Below are 19,294 nucleotides of genomic sequence, written 5' to 3' on the forward strand. Positions count from 1 at the left end.
CAGGAAATAAAAGTGTCATCTACAAATAAGTAGATGAGTAATCTCTGGGTAAATCCCATCAATTTTAATTCCTTTAAGAAAATTTTATTTCTCTATAAACACTAAAAATACGAAACAAACCCTCCATGGAAACAGTAAGAGGTAAGGACTAAGTGAGCATCCTTGACAAATGCCCCGGGAGTCCTTAAAAAAAAACCAAAATCGCTCCCTTCAAATTTAATAATAAAAGAAACCAAGGAAAGTAAGGAGCTAACTAAATCACACTAACCCTGGTTAAACTCAAGAATCTCAAAAATGGCCTTAAATTTCTCCATTCAATCCTATATTAAACTTTTGACATATCAAGCTTAAAGGTAGCCCAACCCGGTTTCCCTCTATGTTTTTTTCAAAAAAATGAAACATTTTTTAAGCAATGAATAAATTATCTGAAATGTGCCTATAGCACATTGTTCCTGGCCCTACGGCTTTGCCTTCTTCAAACCCTCCTTGTACCTTCGACAATTGTGTTAGAATCTTTACATACGGTATTTTGTGTTCACATTCCAAACAGGGAGATCGAGGCATGGTAATTCGAAGAGGATCAAAGGGCTTTTGTTGCTGCAAAATGTAATTTTGGGGTCATGACGGTTTCTTGCCCTGCCTTCGCAGTTTGTAGCTGTTTTCTCAGACTGTACAGCGCTCATTTCGAGGTTATCGGGTTCGCGTGGTTCCATTGATTGGGGGGCGACTGCAGATTTAGTTGAAGATATTAAATCTTTGTTTGTACAATGCACGATCATGCACACAGTCGTCGGATGGGGATGAAGGGATGCACCGTTGACCATCATCCTCCATCCAATGGTTGTATGTATGGCTGTGCACAAATCTTTCGCCTTAAAAAACGACCATAGTGTACAAAAATGGCAATAAAAAAACATTCCTAGAAACATAACCAAGTAAGACCAAGTACAATATCCAAATCTATCTACACATATAGGGGTGATGTTCTCTACTAGGGAGCGTATCTGCGCCTAAACACATGGAACAGGATAGGAGCGTGATTTCAATCATTCAAGGAGGGTGGAACGGTCATTTCACCCACCCCATGTGTCTGGGCACATTCTATGACCCCCAATGCATAGAACATATATATATATAAAGATCATCAAAAATTTGAGAGAACAAATTTTTTTTTTTATGAGAAGAAGAAATCAAATAAAACAATACTGTAACAGAGAGTACATCATCAAAAGATCCAAAGGCCGACATAGAATATTTTTCACTTTTAGTCTGGCCTCTGGAAAAAAGAAAGAATAACATTATCAACTTGATTACAAAACATAGCATCATGAACAAGGTAAGAGAAATTTCATTATCAACTTGATTACAAACACAGCATCATGAACAAGGTAAGAGAAATTTCATTATCAACTTGATTACAAACACAGCATCATGAACAAGGTAAGAAATTTGCGACAAATTATTACCATGGCCTTTTTTATCAAATCCCCTGGCTCTCTTTCTAACGAGGGTTTACTTACGGGAAATAGTTTTCTATCCGGGAGTGTGGTCTACACCTGCACTCCTATGTGTCTATCTCTCTCCTCTTCAAAATAAGGAGGGCAAAGATGTCTTTTCATATTGGGAGGACAGAGATAGAAACAGGAGAGTGCTGGCATAGGCCACACTGCCGAATAGAACTCTTTTTCCCATTATATTCACCCGTCGTTTCATTTTAAGGTATAAAGAAGTTGAAATATTTTGATCAAAATAGTCATAACTAACAAAATATTTCAACTTCTCTAGATCTTAAAATAAAATGACATGTGAAATACTTACAGGAAAACAAATTCTGTCCAAGCACTCCCCCGAGTCTATCTCTCTCCTCTCAATATGAAAAAACATCTTTGCCCCTTTATTTTGAGGAGAGAGATAGACACGTGAGAGTGCAAGCGTAAACCACACTCCCAAACAGAAAACTACTTCCCTAATATAATAAACAAAAAAATAATAATCGAAATATCAAACATTTGGTCGAAATAATTCAAATGTCAAATTATTCATATAAAACACCAAATTTCAATTCAATATAAACCAAAATTATCAAAATTTGGGAAAGGGGTCAAAATTTCTAAAACACTAGAATTTAAAAAATTTACAAATATTTGGAGATTCAAACCTCTTCCAAAATTTTCTAAACTCCCATGACAAGATTGCAAGAAGAGTTTAATTGAAACTTCAACAAAGAGGCAAGTCCCTATAACTTATCATCCTTATTCCCCTTTTTTTTTATGAAATCTTTTATTCAATATTTTATGCTAGCTTTGAGCAATGTTTAAATACTTACACTAGCAATATAAGATGTGAAGACCCAACTACCATTTTTGGTGCTCTTTTTTTTAAAATTATTTTATCCAATCATCAATACACGTATATTTAACATCCACTAAAGTTATACACTGAAGTTTCACTACAAAATTCTTAGTTATCCCCTAAATTTCCAAAAATTTTACCAAATGTCAACCTTCTAAAACAGATTTCAAGCATTTCAATGAAATATTTCAATTTTGAAAGTGGTCAAAATGACCTATCCTTTCTAAATCTCAAACCTACCTGGAATGTTTTACACTTTGGAGTCTCATTGACAAATCTTATTTACTACCCAAAAAATAAAATCCATCAGCCGACTCATAAAAAACCAGTCTAAAAGAAATCACACCCAACCTTAAAAAGCAAAATCAACCACCATAGAAGCAGGTTCAACCACCTCTCCCTAAACTTAAAAAGATAAAGAACATATTACAAATAAATAATAAAAAAAAAACATAAAGCAAAATAAATAGAATGCCCACCAATATATTATGAGTCCATCTATACATGAAACTAATGTCCACAAACGCTCCTAATGCATCTGAATAAACCATGACATTATCAAGAGCAAGTTCTTTAGTTTTCTTGGATACCAGTGACTGTAATAGCAATAGTTTAAAATTGGAAAAGAAAATGGGAAATAATTAGCATGCAAAGAGTAAAAGGTCGCATTTGGTAAACATATTTGTGGAAAAAGATGATAAGATCAGGACTATTCATTCACTAAAGCATTCTTGAGGCAGCACAGCTGCTCACATATGAAGTGGCTGCAAAAGATCTATTTTCTTAAAAGTAACAAGTACCAGAACTCAGTTTGAAGCTTCCATTAAATTCCAATGTAACAAGAGTATAGGAGTTTTTCTAACAGAGAAAGGAGTCAATATAACAAGAATAATGCAGAGTCGCTATATCTTCATATCAGCAGCCAGAATTGACTTGAAACTCTGGAACTTTTGATTCAGGAAAAAAAAATATACAAGTAAATATGGGGATAAAAGTTTAAAAAAAATATTAAATAAATGAATAAAGTGTTGCAGGAGAATCACCCAACGTATTTATAGGACAAATCAAGCCAGCAGAACATCAGGTTATTCTTTGCAAGTTTCAACCAACAATTCGCTAATATAAGGTGTTAGTAGCTGTCTAAGCATCATACTTGACGCAAGGATGTTGAAGTCCTTTTTGCTCCACAAGTCCAGACACAGCACTGTCAATCTGTGCAAAAACATCCTCCTTCGATGCATTTCCATCAACCTGTAATCATTGAATAAATTAATGAAACTCACAATATGCATCTGGGAATAGATGTTATGATGACCATGTCTCCCTGGGTTTTTCTATGAGAGTCCACAGCTTATACAAACCAATTAAAGCTGCCAGCCTTCAAGCACAAAAGAGAGAAATATGCGAGACAATACAATGTGGGAAGCAAGAGGATCAGCAATTTTCTTTTAAAGTTTGATTACAAACTTATATTTTTCCTTTCCCTTCTAGCCTTTGCCTCAAAAACCTTGAATCTTCTTGAGTCCCACCACTCCCACAACCCAAACAATTCCACTATTCCTTGCTCCCTCACAGACAGAAGCAAGAAGAATAATGAAAATCCTATGAATCAAGTGCATTGTCCTTGGACCAGGATTTTGGTTCAAGAAGTTAGGATTCTCTAATTAACAGACCTTTCCATTGGCTAAATAGGTTCTCTCATTGATTAGAGCATATTTGTCACAGCACCTAGGCAAACCAAGGTAGTCGAGGGGGGCAAAAATTAAGGCGACACCAGCAAAGCGCCACCCAGGCGACCCTTTGACAAACTATGGACTAAAGTTATGCAATTTCGGGAATCTCCATAGCCTTTTTCTTTTTTGCATCCATATTTGCATCATTACTCAGTACACTAAAAATAAATGTTAGTTTACATACCTTGATTGTTATGTCTTCATATATCGAAAGTACATCTTTCACATTCTGATGATGAGTCTGCAATCGTAATTTCACCTAACCATAGGCCAATAAAAGAGCCATCACAATATAAGACAGAAGAAAAAGTAAAAGAATTGTCAGCAATTTACTGTTTACTCACGGAACATAAAATGCAGTATAAAATCATGAGCATAAGGACAGAAATGAAAGTATAAATATTTAAAATCCACCTGTTCGACCATATGCTAGGCAAAGATATGGACCTAGATATAGTACTATAGCAGAATAAGGTTCATATACCAGATCACAAGGAGTCGGGATGATTCCTAGTTGAGTGGGGATTAAGCTATTGAAGGATGGATACTCAAGAAAACTAATCCAAATTAATTGAGAACGTAAAAGGGAATAGAGAAGTTTACGAAGTGGAAAGACAACATTTTTTGTTAAAAAACGAACAATTTATCCAACAGTAGCAGGGTCAAAATAGTTTAAAACATGCCTTTTCTTCAGTATCATCAAAACGATGGGTCAACCTGGCAGCGATTTCTTCAGTCTCTGGGGGAGAATAGCTCAGATGATATATCTTTCCAGTAACAGGATCAAGCCTTCGACCAACCACTCTCTCAACAAGTTTCTCCTCAGAAACCTGTAACATCAAATTCATGTTATATGGAAAGCTTATCCCCTATCAATAAATCAAAATGAACTAATTAAAAATAGGGAGGCCAGTATCAGAACAGCCATTTCGCCAGCCTGGCTGTACAGGCAGGGTATAACTGTGTCATCGCTTAACTGGCAAATCAAATTCGGAACACAGGTAGGCCACACGATCCCTTATGCACCTGATTTTCAACCCAAACAGAGTCTTCCATGTGGCAAAAAGGAGGATGAAAAATGATTGAAAAGTCAATGAAGGAACAAAACAATATTATAATTGAAAATAAACAGGAGAAAGCCAAATCAAAAGTCGCATATTATTGAAGTGGAGAACAGAATTTGACATGTCACCAATCAAGGGAATGTCTAATCTAACCAGTGGTTAGGATCGGCCAGATAGCCCTTCACATGGCTCAAAATGAGGCACACATTCAGTAAAGACGCCTGTTTCACTCCATTTTTCCCTTTAAAATATCTGTTAAAAATTAAGGGCCAAGAATGAAGGGCAGTCAAATGTTTAAATCAACAGAAGCTGTTATCTTTACAAGCAAAATGACGCTTCAGAGCTGAACAGTAGATTAAAAAGTCATCAAATGAGCAAGAAAGAATTACAAAGGTTCACGTTTCTTTTGGTTAGTAAATTAATGAAACTGGACTCTTAAACAGAAGTGACTTACCTCCAGAAGAATAAAAAGTTCTGGTCGGATCCCAAGTTCCTCAAGAGCCATTGCTTGTGATAAGCTCCTAGGATATCCATCCAAAAGCCATCCCTTTTCTTGAGAATCAGACTTCAAGAGACGCTCCTTCACCATCTAGATTACCCATGCATATCAATTAAATTCCAACATTCAACTCAACTCAGCTTTATCCCAACTAAATGGGGTCGGCTACATGGATCCTTCAACTAAATTCCAACATTAACTAACCAAATGAAGCTATCAGGGGAGATAAAGATGACTCTACCATGACAACTATTTCATTGGGCACCAACTGCCCTTTCTCCATATATTCCTTGGCTCGCTTTCCATTTTCACTACCAGCTGCCACTTCTGCCCTCAGTAGATCTCCAGCAGCAATATGCACCAACCCATACTGCATATACGAGTATGATTTGATTCAATCTGTTTCTCTTCAGAGAGCATCCAAACATAAGAAACTCATGAAGTAAAAACAGTCACTTGCACGGCAATTCGAGGCATGAAGAAAGATAGATGGACAGAAAAATAAATGAATGAATATCAACATACCAGAAAAATATTGTCACACACATATTCTACTCAACAAGAGTGAGATGGACAAAGAATGGGAAAACAGGCCATTATATGTAGATTTATTGATATGCATGCTCATATTAGATATTAAGTATTCTAATAGTGCAGTGGGGGCAGAAGATATTTTTCTCTAACTTGATGAAACCATAAAATACAGGCAGGCAATTACAGATATCTAATCCAATAAGGGATATTAAGAAGCCCATCTTCAGTTCAAAGACCACCAAGAGTAGTATTGTAAAATACATTAAAATAATGAATCAATGGTAAACTGGATCACTAATGCATCCAAAACCTCAATTTGATATTCAGCTTCCCTTTTTCTTTTTTCACCCTTCACTTTTCGTAGTATTTGATCCTCAACTTCTGAAGAGAGCAGTTTAAATACAGCATCAAAATCGGCAGCAAGAGGGCATCAAAGCTTATATGGGCCTACAGCAAATGCCTTTAAGATGGACATGTTAGACCCTACAAGCTTGGGCATGGACCTGCTGATCATTTCATATTATCAAAGCCAGTTAATGGCTGCTCTATCACTGAACTTAATAACCACAAGGGGCCAAAAGCCCACTAGTCTCTCTCTTTTTCTTTCTGACAAGCAACACATTAAATTATTTTAGGTGGAGAAAGAGAGTACAAATAACAGGTCAAACATAACAGTGACACCCGCAACCACCTGTATGCAAACATAGAAAGCCCAGAACACATAATACTAAAATCCCCCAAGTACAAAGAAAATAATGCACAAAAGAATACATTAAAAACCCACTAGTCTCGTAATGACAATGAATTCCCTGAAGTCCATCTAGGCCTTTGCACTCCCTACCTAGAAAGCTGATCCACCATATCATTTAGCAGACCTAGGCTTCCAATAGTGCTTTATGACCTTTATCCCCTTGAAAAAGTATGTCACAGCATCACTATCATATCATTCCACAGTACATACAAATGATTTGTACTTTTAGCATTGACAAATGTGTTGGAACCGCTTCCTCTAAAAGGCAGACCTTGTAGGAAAGGGAGGAAACAATATGTATATCACACAGGAGCTCTAACACGGCGGACTATCCAAAGGGGGACTCGGGTGGATAAATAATTTTTTCAACACTTGCCCGCTCCCAGGGGGACTCGATACCGTGACCCCTGCCTGCTCTAATACCATGTTGGAACCACTTTCTCTAAAAGGCCGACCTTATAGGAAAGGGAGGAAACAATATGTATATCATACAAGAGCTCTAACACGGCGGACTATCCAAAGGGGGACACTGGTGGATAGATAATTTTTTCAACATTCCAACATGGTATCAGAGCAGGCAGGGGTCACGGTATCAAGTCCCCTTGGGAGCGGGCAGGTGTTGAAATTATTTATCCACCCGTGTCCCCCTTTGGATAGTCCTCCGTGTTAGAGCTCCTGTTTGATATACATATTGTTTCTTCCCTTTCCTACAAGGTCGGCCTTTTAAAGGAAACAGTTCCAACAAAATGTGTTATTCTACTCCTGGAACTGGTAAATCAGTTGGTAGTGCCAAAATGATTTTGGTAGCTTTTTGTTGGGGAGGATGCCACCCCATCTAATGCAGGAGCAATCCTTTGGAGAGGCTCAAACCCATGGGGGATCCACAGGACGACAAACCGGGTCCAATTGGGTTTTTGGATTCAGTAGGATATCTTAGTTTATTTATTTCTATAGATTTTTATTAGTTGGATTTATCTTGTAATTTCTATTTTTAGTTATATTAGCCTAATTTGGGATAGAGTCTATTTAGGAGTTTATGAGTCCCAGTTAGAGTCAAGTTTATTCTCAGTTTTAGAGTACTATTAAGAGTCTTTTATTTTCTTCTTTAAATACTAGGTTTGTTCTTTCTTCTTCTCTAGTCTTCTAATGTCCTCTTTATTATTCTTTTCTTTCTACTGTTATTCTACACTGTTCCAGATCCTGACCTTGCAAATCCTTAATCCAAAAGCGTACCTATATAGCAGGTTTCAAACAGAAGGTCTGATCTGGTTTTCCCTTATGCCAGATCTAATTTCAGAAGAGTATTTCTCAAATATTTATCAGAGTTGGGATTTTTATGACCTGGGATCCATAGCATTGGGGATTATCAACCTAAGCTTAAATTTCGGTGCGATTTGGAGTCTCAGTTGTAAAGTTAAATCTATTATGAACTCCATTGTCACTGGTTTGGTTGCTTTGGTCGAAGGTTGAAGAAGACAACCTTTTCTCTATGATTCTTTACTTGTCATATTTCGGCCCACTTTCCATAATTAACCCTTCCTTTTCCATTAATTCTATTTTGTCTCATGTCTTATATTTACTTCGAAATTTGTCCTTGAAAAATAAATACTAATCCCTATTAGGTCCTCTCCTCTTTAACTACCAGTTTAAACCTTAGGAAATTCTGGTTCTTACATGACTGCCATTGCCCTTCTATTATTATTTGGACTTTTGTTAATTAGGTGGGCACATAAGCAATCCGAGTCGGGTTTCTGAACCCCCGCATCAGCATCACCATCCCTATTCCCACAGACCCCACCATGTGACCACCTTTTGATGCAATGGCGTTGGCATGGTTAGACTGGCACAACCTGCTGTGGAAGCCCAAGCAGAGACAGAACCAGCCCAACCCAAATTTTTGGTCCAAAAGGGGCTTGGTATATATTTATTTTCTTTATTGGGATAGATAACATGTAATCTTTTATTTTATTGGATAGAGTAAATAGGAGATAGCTATGTAGGATTTAGTTCCCTAATTGTCTTGAGATTCCAAATCAGAATAGATTTCTTTATGAGTTGGGTTTTTCTTTTTATATATATGCATGTAATCTACCGGTGGAAAGAGATAAGTGGAATACAAATTTGATTGAGGTATTTTGTGAGTGCTGGTGTGGGCTTGTTTGCCGTGTCTCTCTCTTTTCCTCCCTGTTTTTCTCTTCAGTCTCTTGGATCATTCCTCTCTTCTCCTTCTCCTCCTTTTCTTCTTTCTTTGTTCTTATTTTTTTTCTGTTACCCTACCTTGTTCCAGCAACACCTATGACCAGTCACATCAGTCGTCGATCCCTCTCCTCCATCTTCCTTCCAACCTACGTATTGGGTCTAAGGAAGCCCTCCTCTGGGAAACCAAGTTCCTGAATCTCAGTCTCTAATTCCATTACGATAGATATACATCGGAACTTCACTCCCAAACCTGCAACTTCCACCATGGTTATTTCCAGTGATTAAATCTCTTTTAATCATTACTTATTCTGGTACTCATTAGCTGTGTAGCAGAGGCCCGGGTACGAAGAACTCACTCCTGAAATTTCGGCCCAAATCCTTGCCTTATGGAGTTCAATCAATTTGAAGAAACCTGTTTTACCACCCTGCTGCTTGGGTTGAGAGGTTGAAGACAACCTCATCGACATAAAGTAAATCTCACCCTTTATTTCCACTTTCCATTGTTACTCCTCCTCTATTCTCTTATTATACTTTTGTCGCTTATTTTGTTTCCATTCCAAGTATAAATCTCTTCTTTTAGAGTAATCCCTATTCTATCCTTTCTCCTATCTTCCTTGGTAACCCTCACATATTCAGGTTAATTATGGTTTTGACACTTCCCCTTGCAACTGTGAAATATTTACAGTTCTGCCATTACTTCCTACTATTGGCTATTGTATATTTGAACCTGTGGTCACATCATCTTTTCCACCTCCTTTGTTTGAGCACATTAACTTGCCAAGTCATTGACAATGTAACCAAAAATGCACATGAACTGTGGAAGGATCAGATTCTCTTTGTTGGACTGCCTCTGAAATATATATTATATTAACCCTGAAGTTAAGTGCAGCACTCACAAGCTCATACAAACTTCCAAATGCTAAGACTTTATCTTAATCTCAGAGTCTAAATAGCATTCTGATTAATATACTCCAAAAACGGAAAAACTATCACCTCTTTGTAACTGGTCAAACTGTAGACTGTACCACCCACTATTGTTACTACTATGCACCTATCACAGACTAAAAGTCTGGAGTTGGTAGGTGATTCATAATCCCCCTCAATAAACAAAATCACATCCATCTCCAAAGATATCCAAATAGAAGGGGGATAACTTAATGACCCACACCATAGGTGTGTCCATTACCATTAAACAAGTTTTTCATTATTGTCTATAATAACTACTAATAAAATCCACAAATCAAAGGGTTTTGTTTTCATTTCCAGGCACAATGACTAGAAATAAAGGAAGTTCAAGTCCCAAACTTGATCACAGTTTTTGGTTCTCAATCAGGATCAGGGTCAAGATATCTAGATCCTTTAATTCTGTCAGAAAGGAACTTAAGTCACTACAAGTACAAGATGACTGAGCGCAACCAGGAAAAGGAATAACATCAACCAGAGGTTGTAGGACCATACTGTGATATGGGAACGGCAGGACGCCCTACAGGATGCCATGTACATCGGAGAGGTATCTAACCAATTCCCGTGGTTCTCTTCTCCCATCCTTTTTCGTTTCTCCATTTTAACAACACTGGAATGATGGATTTACCTTCTTGGGATCCATACATGATTGATGGCTAAAATATCCAATCATCAAATCTGGATACACTGAGAAGCTCCAAAACAACTATTTCCAGAAATTATCATATTTATGGGAAACACACTGCAAGCGGGAGATCCAGTGCTACAAGATGTCAGACCACATTGGGTGGTAGAACATGAACCGGATACCGACAATCTGTAAATAAGATATTTCTTGCAAAGGCAATGGGTTATGGCAGGAATGACCCTTTTAAGGAGCAATTGCTTGACTCTTGGATTAAGGTTGTAGGGCTTTCACAAGTTGGAAGGTTTCAGCCACAAATGCGTTAGGGGGCCTTCTAGTTGAAATATATGCCTCCATATCAAAGTTCTTCTTCCTAAACATGAGTTCAGGCTTAGTAGGTTTATCTCTATTTGAGAAAACAGATTGACATACCAAAATTCTAGTAAAACAGTATCGATGACTTTGAACCTAGTCGTCCTACAAAACAATAAAAAGAGTTTTGTTTCCACAAACATATTTTCTTACCCTAATCAGCATACTAGTAAAAAGTTTGTTGTGACAAGTTACCTCTTCGATCATATCCATATCATGCTAAAGTACTAAACAGCCTAAACTAGTAAAGTCCCAAGAAGCTATCATAACCATCACCCAACAAGATTTTAGGCCCAAATATATAGCTCAAAATAACGTATTACAAGTATCTATGTAATATTCTTACCTGAAACAAAATTTGTGCTGGAAACTTACCTTCTTGATGATTAGCCCGCATTGCGTTCCTTTCCCTGATGCAGGAGCCCCAGATATCATAATCCTCGGAGGCTCTGGATTTACAGATGACTAATCAAAGGAATCAGATGAGTATAATCATAGAATTAGCTGAAAATTATATATACAAATGACAGAAATTGTAAACCCGGTTTTGAAGAATTGAAATTGAAGCAAGATTGAAAACATACCCCACATGCTTACCGGGACTTTCTGTGCGGAGATGACGAACGGCTTTGTCGACCAACGGATGCTTAAGTCTTCATTGATACAGAAAGAAGCCCTTGAAATGTCAGAAGACGACAAGAGTGGGGAAGTGGAAATGAAAAGCTTGAGCGGTTTAGAAGAAGAGAAGGGAGGAAGAGAATATGAACGTTGCGGAGGTGGACATGCTATGACAGAAAAATTGGTTAAGCAAGCCATAGCTCTCTCTGTCCCTCCGTCACTCCCTCTCTCTCTCTCCCTCTCTACCTTTGGGTTACAGAGCAGTAGTCGATCCGGAGAAACTTCTGAAGTCAAACCCTGCTTTTATAAGATCTGGATACCTCCGGCCCCTCCCAAGCCCACCAGATAAAGAAAGCGGCCAGTTTTGGTGGGAACTAGGAAGTGACCGAAAGATGGGCTAATCACATGGGCTGGACTTTATGGAGGATTTCACGTAGGGGTGTAAATGAATAGCGGAAATCCGTTTTCGTATCCGTGTCCGTATCCATTTAGTATTATCTGAATCCTTTCGAAAGCTAAACGGATGTGGATACGGATAGGCTATAGCTATCCAAAAACCTATATTTGCATGTAAACGGATAAAATATCCGATCCGTATCTGTATCCGTATCCATTTAGCACTATCCGAATCTGTCCGATAGCTAATCGGATGCGGATGCGGATATAGTACTATCCAAGCCGAATCCGATCCTTTTACAGCCCTAATTTCACGTGTCAAAGTTCAGACCAATCCGAGTTTTCCAAATGGCAAAATAAATAATCTATGATCATCAAGAGGAAACACTTACATTAAGAAATACATTTTTCGAATGAATATGTATATATATGGGAAAATGTTCTTTGTGTTTGGGGCACAGGCTGCACCAAACGCATGGGGTGGGCGAAATGATCAACCCGCCCCTCAAAATGACGGATTACTACTCCCATGTGTCTGGGCACAAGAGGAGAGTTGGGGACATCGCTCCCTCAAGGTAAGTGGGGTGGCCTTGCCCAATGGGGAGGGGAGGGATGGGCTAAGAGGGACAAGGTGGTCCTTTTCCCTGGGGAGGGGGAGAGAGATAGACACAAGGTGGGCACCCCTTCCCATAATTTATAGATAGGGTTTGTCTCGCACGTAAGTTACAAAAACATTGTAACTTAATTTTCAATACCCATACTAGCCCATAGTATCCTATCCTCAGTGACAAACTATTGATTGGTGAAAATGAAGATTAAAAAGTAATTGTATATTTTACATTTCTATATATAATAAATATATATTTCGTATTGAAAATTTGCTAACGAGGGTCTAAACGAAATTTCACATGATGTCAGATCCATCTAGGGGTGCAAGTTTGGTACTGTCAACCTGACCCTGTCATGAGCCTGAATGGGGCCTGGGCTGAGATATCTTGGCCTTGAGGGTGAGTTAAGGTTGAAAATTTCAGGCCCTAACTCAGGGCAGGGTTGGGCCAGGGTTGAGGCCTTGGATTGAGCCTGACCCAGTCTTCTTCTTGTTTGATGGAAGTGATAAACTTTTAAATCTTGTGTTGGACTTGTGGGATCATCAACAACTGAAAATAATATATTAGTTGAATATGCATTTGAATAGTCAAGTAAAATATGTGCAATTATGTTCATCCTCTTATTTGTGTAAAAATGTGAAAATCTAGAAAAGACTTCTTTCAAGTCAAGTAGAAGTTAAACAAATTTTGCCATAATCTTACAGATATACTCTTATGCATTAAGCAAGAATTTAACAAGCTGTGTTGCTTTTTTTCAGATTAGTTGACGCAAAAAGGCCCACATTAGATGAATACTCATATTATGATCATATTATACTTGAACAACAATGACAATCTCATTGCCTAATCTTTTGTACTACGATTAAAACAAAGAATCCTGATATGATTTGAGGAATGCATCATAATCTATACTAGTAGAGATTCTACATGGTGCTTATTAGATGTTTTTGGTTATGCAACTATATAAGTTTAGTATCACTTTGAGATTTTGGTTTTCTTAAATTATTTTTACTGATGCTTTCAGGTCACTATCATGCGCAAAGTGTTACTTTGCTAACCATCTATGTTCTTCTTTTTTCCGATCAGAGCCAATCAGGGTTACCCTGACCCAACCTTCAGGGTGGGTCAAGGTTGGATTTTTCAGGCATTGAGTCAGGGTCGGACCAAACCTAGGCCAAGCTGAGGGGACTCAAGTTTGAGCTGGGGTTTTAAGAAACCAGGGCCAACCCGGCATGTTGCGGCCCTAGACCCATCCATTAAATGAGGGTCATTTGTGAATCCGCAAGATAGAACCTGGAGTTGCTTGAGATCATGCTTGTTGTAAGTGTGGAGGGAGAGGGAGAGGGAGAAGGTGAGAGGGGTAACCATTGAGACAGCTGGATGTTGGGCAACCATCGCATGCAGAGATTACATATGAACCTCAAAGTTTCTTTAGATTAAGTATTAGATATTTGTCTAATCTTATTTATAATTTAGGTCAAAAAATTTAAAACAACACATCTTGATAAGCTTATCAAGGTAGGCCAAATCTACAACATAACAAATTAAATGAGGCCCAAATTTTGTGGACAAACTCCCCCAACGTCCTTTGTTCACACGTAAAATTTAGCCCAAATTGAGAACCAAGTGATAAAATAAAGGTTTGAAAATTCAGGATTATGAAGAGTGCATTTTAATGGTCGAAGGCATGCCAGTACGCAAAAGCCTATTTGATTGAGTTAGCTCTGAATGTAGATAGATGGAAAATCCAAACCATGTACTATCTATCCAATGATTAGAATCGCCACATTATCATTTCGTGTGGCATAATGAAATTGGGCCATCTTTTATTGATATTAGAAGTGTGTACGGCCAGTAGCAAATAAGGTAGGGAGTGGACCGTGCATTGAACGTAGCAAGGCATCCCTGTACCCCAATGGTGCGGATCCACTGGGGTACGCTCCTTCCAACGAGCCAATCAAGTCTAGGCTTTCGGTTTTTTTTTTTGCAAGGTAGGGCTAGGATAAATAAGATCAGCCCAGCGGTCCCCCTAACTCTAGTAAAGGGGACCGCGGGATTTTAGTCATTTATAGCTTTTCGCAAATTAAAGGAATTTGCAAAATCTTATTAGCCACATCATATGGGAATAGAGAATATGCCAAATTAACATTCCAAGACCTATTACATTATGACCCTCCTCATACCTCGCGGTGGCGGGATCATCGTGCATTGGGTATGTCCATCAGTTCATACTTAAAAAGTTTTCCTTTTTTTTTTTTTTTTCAAAAACTCATTACTCATTTATCTACCAGTACCTACTTTGTAGCACACTAACCTTCTAAAGATTGGGAGCACCTTTGTAATATTGTTCCAGATAACTGATTCTTTGTCAAAGTGGATGAATGGAGTAGACAATTGTTAGTGAAATACTTCCCTTTTAAGATTGCAACCCATAAACAATTAGATTGCATAAGAATACGCCATGCTAGCTTAAGAAGCAAGGCTTTATTATGCACTTAAATCTTAATCCTCACAAACAACCGTTTTGCTCGGTTGGTTAGTGGCATGCCAATGAGTGCATTTCCTCCCAGGAGGTCAAGGGATTGGCTTCTCCTTTCACTCTATGTATAAGACTCTGTCATACTTGAAACTTGTTTTTACCAAAAAATACAGGAGACTCAAGAAAAGTAGCATTATCTTCAATATGATTCAGAACCTCATATTTCTAATTCTCTCCCTCCTCTCCCCACCTTTCTACTATAATAACTCCACGCTTTTCTTTTTAAAATTAATATCTTAGCCAAACAGATCTTGAAAGAAATTTAATATAGCATTCATGGTAGAAATATTTCTTTGATTTATCCTATAAAAAATAAACGTATCATCAGCAAAGAACAAGCAAGTGATTTTAGGACAATTTCTACCAACCCCTTGCACCCTTAAACCTATCCATGTCGCTATAGACCTCAAGATGGTTCAAAAAAGCCAAACTACTAATCTCCATTTTTTTAGAATAAAAAATAAAAGATAACAGATAACTTTATTAATCATGTCAGATCACGTGTGACTACAACCAAGATACTCAAAAATAGCTCTTAAATATCCACACTCAATTCTATCTTAATTAGGCTTACCTTACTAATCTTTGGTTCTGTGGTTGGTGACTTCAATATATCTGGTAAGGGCCATGCTATATATTACAACCAAAAAAAAAAGTCAGACCTTGCCAACAAATAGTGACCCTCTAGAAGTTTGGTAAATTCATTGCCTTTTCATTTCCCCTAAAACTTCCATTTCAAACTTTAGCTTTTTGACTTAAAAAATAAGAAGAAGGAAAAACAAGATTTAACTAATCAAATATCTCAGCAAAATAGTCTTAGAGCAGCTGTGAAGCATTTCCTTTCTGTGGTAGGTATGGTTCAATTACATAAAACATACAAGGAATGAAAAGGAAAAAACAAAATTAAAAAGAAGAAGAGAGAAGAAAAAGAAGAAGTGGACAAAAATGGCTTGGTGGGTCTTTGCACACCTTCCCTATCTTTCACTCTTTCTTCCAAAGGAACCATTAAATGCACAAATGTGAACTGGTACCATTGAGTGTGCTTACAATATATATATCTTTGATGGATTGAACCAGTTGTTCTTGTTCCCTATCTTTCACTCTTTCTTCCAAAGCAACAACAATTAAGGCACAAATGTGAATTGATGCCATAAGTGTTGCTTAATTACAGTATATCTCTTATAGATGAACCAGTTGTTGACCTAGAGAGAAAAGGGTTTGCAAGACAAGCAGCCAATGCTCTTTCAAGACTATCCACAATTTCAGTCATGGTTGGCCGATCTCGCCCGTCGGTCACCACACAATCAGCTGCGAGATAACCAACATAATTCACTGCTTCGATCTCAGATGGTGTCGGCGGTGACAATTTTGGATCGAGCACCCGATGTATCTCATCTCTAACAATATATGGTACCATATAATGTACCACATTCCTTGGTAGTCCAGTTTCTTCATTGCGGTGTATAGCTTTAAGACCTGATAACATTTCTAGCAACACCACTCCAAAGCTATAAACATCACTTTTCGTCGTCAATTGTTGATATTTATAGTAAGCAGGATCCATATATCCTACAGTGCCAGCAGCACGGAGTGATATATGTGCATCTTCATCGTCCGGTCCCATCAATGACAATCCGAAATCTGACACCTTCGCGATCCATTGAGCATTGAGCAAAATATTGGATGTTTTAATGTCACGGTGAATTATTTGTGGTACCGCATACGTATGGAGATACTCAATACCTCTAGCCGCGTCGAGGGCGACCTTAATTCGGGCCGCCCACGACATTAATATCGGCGATTCTTCATAATTATGAAGATGATCATGGAGTGTTCCATTAACCATAAATTCATAAACAAGCACACGCTCATTTGCCTCATTGCAATAGCCATAAAGTTGAACAAGGTTCTTATGATTAAGGCGAGAGAGATGAGCAAGTTCAGAACAAAATGCATGATCTTTGCAATCAAGTCTCTTAACATTACCTGCATATAATGGAGAATTTGAAATCATTACCTCTGCCCGCTTAATTGCCACATCTCGCCCATCTTCAAGTATCGACCGGTACACAGATCCATAACTTCCACACCCAATTTTATGGCCATCAGAGAAATTATCAGTGGCTTGTCTAAGTTCTTCAAGAGAGAATTTCTGAAGTTTGCCACTTCCTGCACTATAAATTAGTCTCTGATCTATCTTTGGAACACCAAAGCTTGATCCTCTGTTTGAAGAATTCTCAAGTTCAGGATAGATTTGAGTTGAACCTTGTCGATCCAATGTTGTTGCATTCTGAGTTCGAGAAGAAGCCTTTTTCTTGAAATGTTGAAAGGAAAAGAAGCAAATTATAAACAGAACCGCCCCTGAACCTACACAGGCCACCACGACAATAGATAGCCCTCTATCGACATTGGGCGTGGAAGTAATGTTCGTCCCTTCCGGCGATGATGCCGGTGGATCTAGTAGCATAGGCGGGAGTGGAGTTTGAAGATTAGAATTCCTGCATGGTTTACAGATAAAACCTTGGCTGCAAAATTGTCCATAATCAGCAAACACTCCACATTGACAAAGTGTTTGACAAGGTCCAGGCATTGCAGTCTGGAAAGCTAATGAAGTAGAAATCAAATTCTCACCACCCCAACAAATTAATGAAAAATTCTTCATCATCACACCACAAAAACTATTGCTCTTCCCTGTAATTGATAGAAAATAGTTTCCTTGTAAGCTTTGTGGGAGCTGGAAATTGTTTCCTCCCCAACAAAAAACTGTGTAATTGGAAAGAAGAGCACAGCCAGTGTTGTTGCCTAAGGCCAATGAATTGAAGCTTCCGATGAGATTCATCATAGGTGGTTGGCCCCAGCAATTGATCATGGAGCCATCGATTGAAATTACACAAGCTTGATTCAATCCAGCAGCGATGGCACTATAAATTCCCGGTGGCTCCTTGCCGACTATGCTTGTATTGTTTCCAAAGCACATAACTTGCCCTGTGTCGACTAACCCACAAACGAAATCTTCACCAACGGCGATGTCGGCGAGGTTTTGGACATGGGGGGAATTGAAATCAGGCCATTGCCAGCAAATTAGACTTTTTGATGCATTGACGATTCCACATACGTGAGAGTTCCTGGCATCGAAATCTCTGAGCATGGGTCCATGATAGATTCTCTTGTATGTCAGATTAGTACCATTATCAGAGAATCTCCAGCAACCAACAGAAGAATTAACAGAAGTGAGAGATGGGTAACTCAGAAAACAGAGGAAGTTGTTCCCTGCTGTTATTGCAGAGACAGAAGTATTTGGAGATGGAATTGGACTCTGAAGACCAGAAGGGAAGCTAGTACAGTTGAGGGATTTTTGTCCAGTTAATGCACAGACTAGTGTTTGATTTGAGATCTCAGAGATTGCAATACTGGAAAGAGATGAAGAAAATGGAAGAGTAGAAGAAACCAAGAAAAGGGTCACCAGAAGGAGAACAGACAAAGGGTTTTCAGGAATCATGGATGTATGAGAAAGCCTGGGAAAACGAAAGGATAATCCTTTAATTTCATTGTTGTAAAAAGGGAAGAGAAGAAAGGGAAAGAAACTGCGAGATGGTTCTGGATTTTTCTGGGGAATCATAATTTTTTATGCTTTAGAAGAACTCAGAATCATGAATTGATGAGGAAGTGAAGTGGGTACCTTGTGTTTCTTCAGGATGAGTGCTTCTTATCTTTACATCCATGAATCTTTCTTGGAGAACCCACAAGAGAAACCTTATGATACACAATAAAAGCTGCAAGATAGCAACTTGGCAGGTAGAGTAGAAGTGTTTACTTCTTATGTTCTTTGCTGGTTAATCACTATTATGAGATGAAGGGCTCAACCAACAACAATAGGTGATCAGGTTATCCTTCTATACTTGTTTGGAAGTTGATGGATTTGTCACTTAATGTTGCTTTTCTGGTGGGGAATTATTTTATTATTAGCTAAGCAACTCTCTGTTCTCTTTTCCTGACTCCTGGAAGTACTGGCTAAGAAGCAATTTGACTTTTTTTGTTTTT

At 38.2% G+C, this 19,294-nt stretch overlaps 2 protein-coding genes across 2 annotated transcripts; both read right to left on the reverse strand.

Annotated features, from left to right (window-relative positions):
* Positions 1 to 3,142: 3,142 nt before the first annotated feature.
* Positions 3,143 to 11,738, reverse strand: LOC122656097 (adenylate kinase 2, chloroplastic). The gene is made up of 7 exons (XM_043850538.1): positions 11,678 to 11,738; positions 11,468 to 11,556; positions 5,890 to 6,018; positions 5,604 to 5,738; positions 4,769 to 4,915; positions 4,270 to 4,344; positions 3,143 to 3,603 (listed from the first exon to the last, which is right to left on the reverse strand). Exons 2-7 carry the CDS (start codon positions 11,525 to 11,527, stop codon positions 3,493 to 3,495), a joined length of 657 nt encoding a protein of 218 aa, XP_043706473.1. The 5' UTR covers positions 11,528 to 11,556; positions 11,678 to 11,738; the 3' UTR covers positions 3,143 to 3,492.
* A 4,680-nt stretch (positions 11,739 to 16,418) lies between these two features.
* Positions 16,419 to 18,769, reverse strand: LOC122656337 (serine/threonine-protein kinase-like protein CCR4). Its single transcript, XM_043850811.1, has one exon. It carries the CDS (start codon positions 18,750 to 18,752, stop codon positions 16,419 to 16,421), a length of 2,334 nt encoding a protein of 777 aa, XP_043706746.1. The 5' UTR covers positions 18,753 to 18,769.
* Between the last annotated feature and the right edge of the window lie 525 nt (positions 18,770 to 19,294).

Source organism: Telopea speciosissima, chromosome 3 (assembly GCF_018873765.1).
Source record: "Telopea speciosissima isolate NSW1024214 ecotype Mountain lineage chromosome 3, Tspe_v1, whole genome shotgun sequence".
NCBI lineage: Eukaryota > Viridiplantae > Streptophyta > Magnoliopsida > Proteales > Proteaceae > Telopea > Telopea speciosissima.

What these genes read in the sequence shown, in the direction of transcription:
- LOC122656097 (XM_043850538.1), bottom strand. Translation starts at nt 11,527, where the DNA reads ATGATATCTGGGGCTCCTGCATCAGGGAAAGGAACGCAATGCGGGCTA. An exon ending in GCGGGCTAATCATCAAGAAG is followed by an intron (nt 6,019 to 11,467) that starts GTAAGTTTCCAG and finishes TCGTATATGCAG; the next exon opens with TATGGGTTGGTGCATATTGC. An exon ending in AACTTTTTATTCTTCTGGAG is followed by an intron (nt 4,916 to 5,603) that starts GTAAGTCACTTC and finishes TTGATGTTACAG; the next exon opens with GTTTCTGAGGAGAAACTTGT.
- LOC122656337 (XM_043850811.1), bottom strand. Translation starts at nt 18,752, where the DNA reads ATGATTCCTGAAAACCCTTTGTCTGTTCTCCTTCTGGTGACCCTTTTC.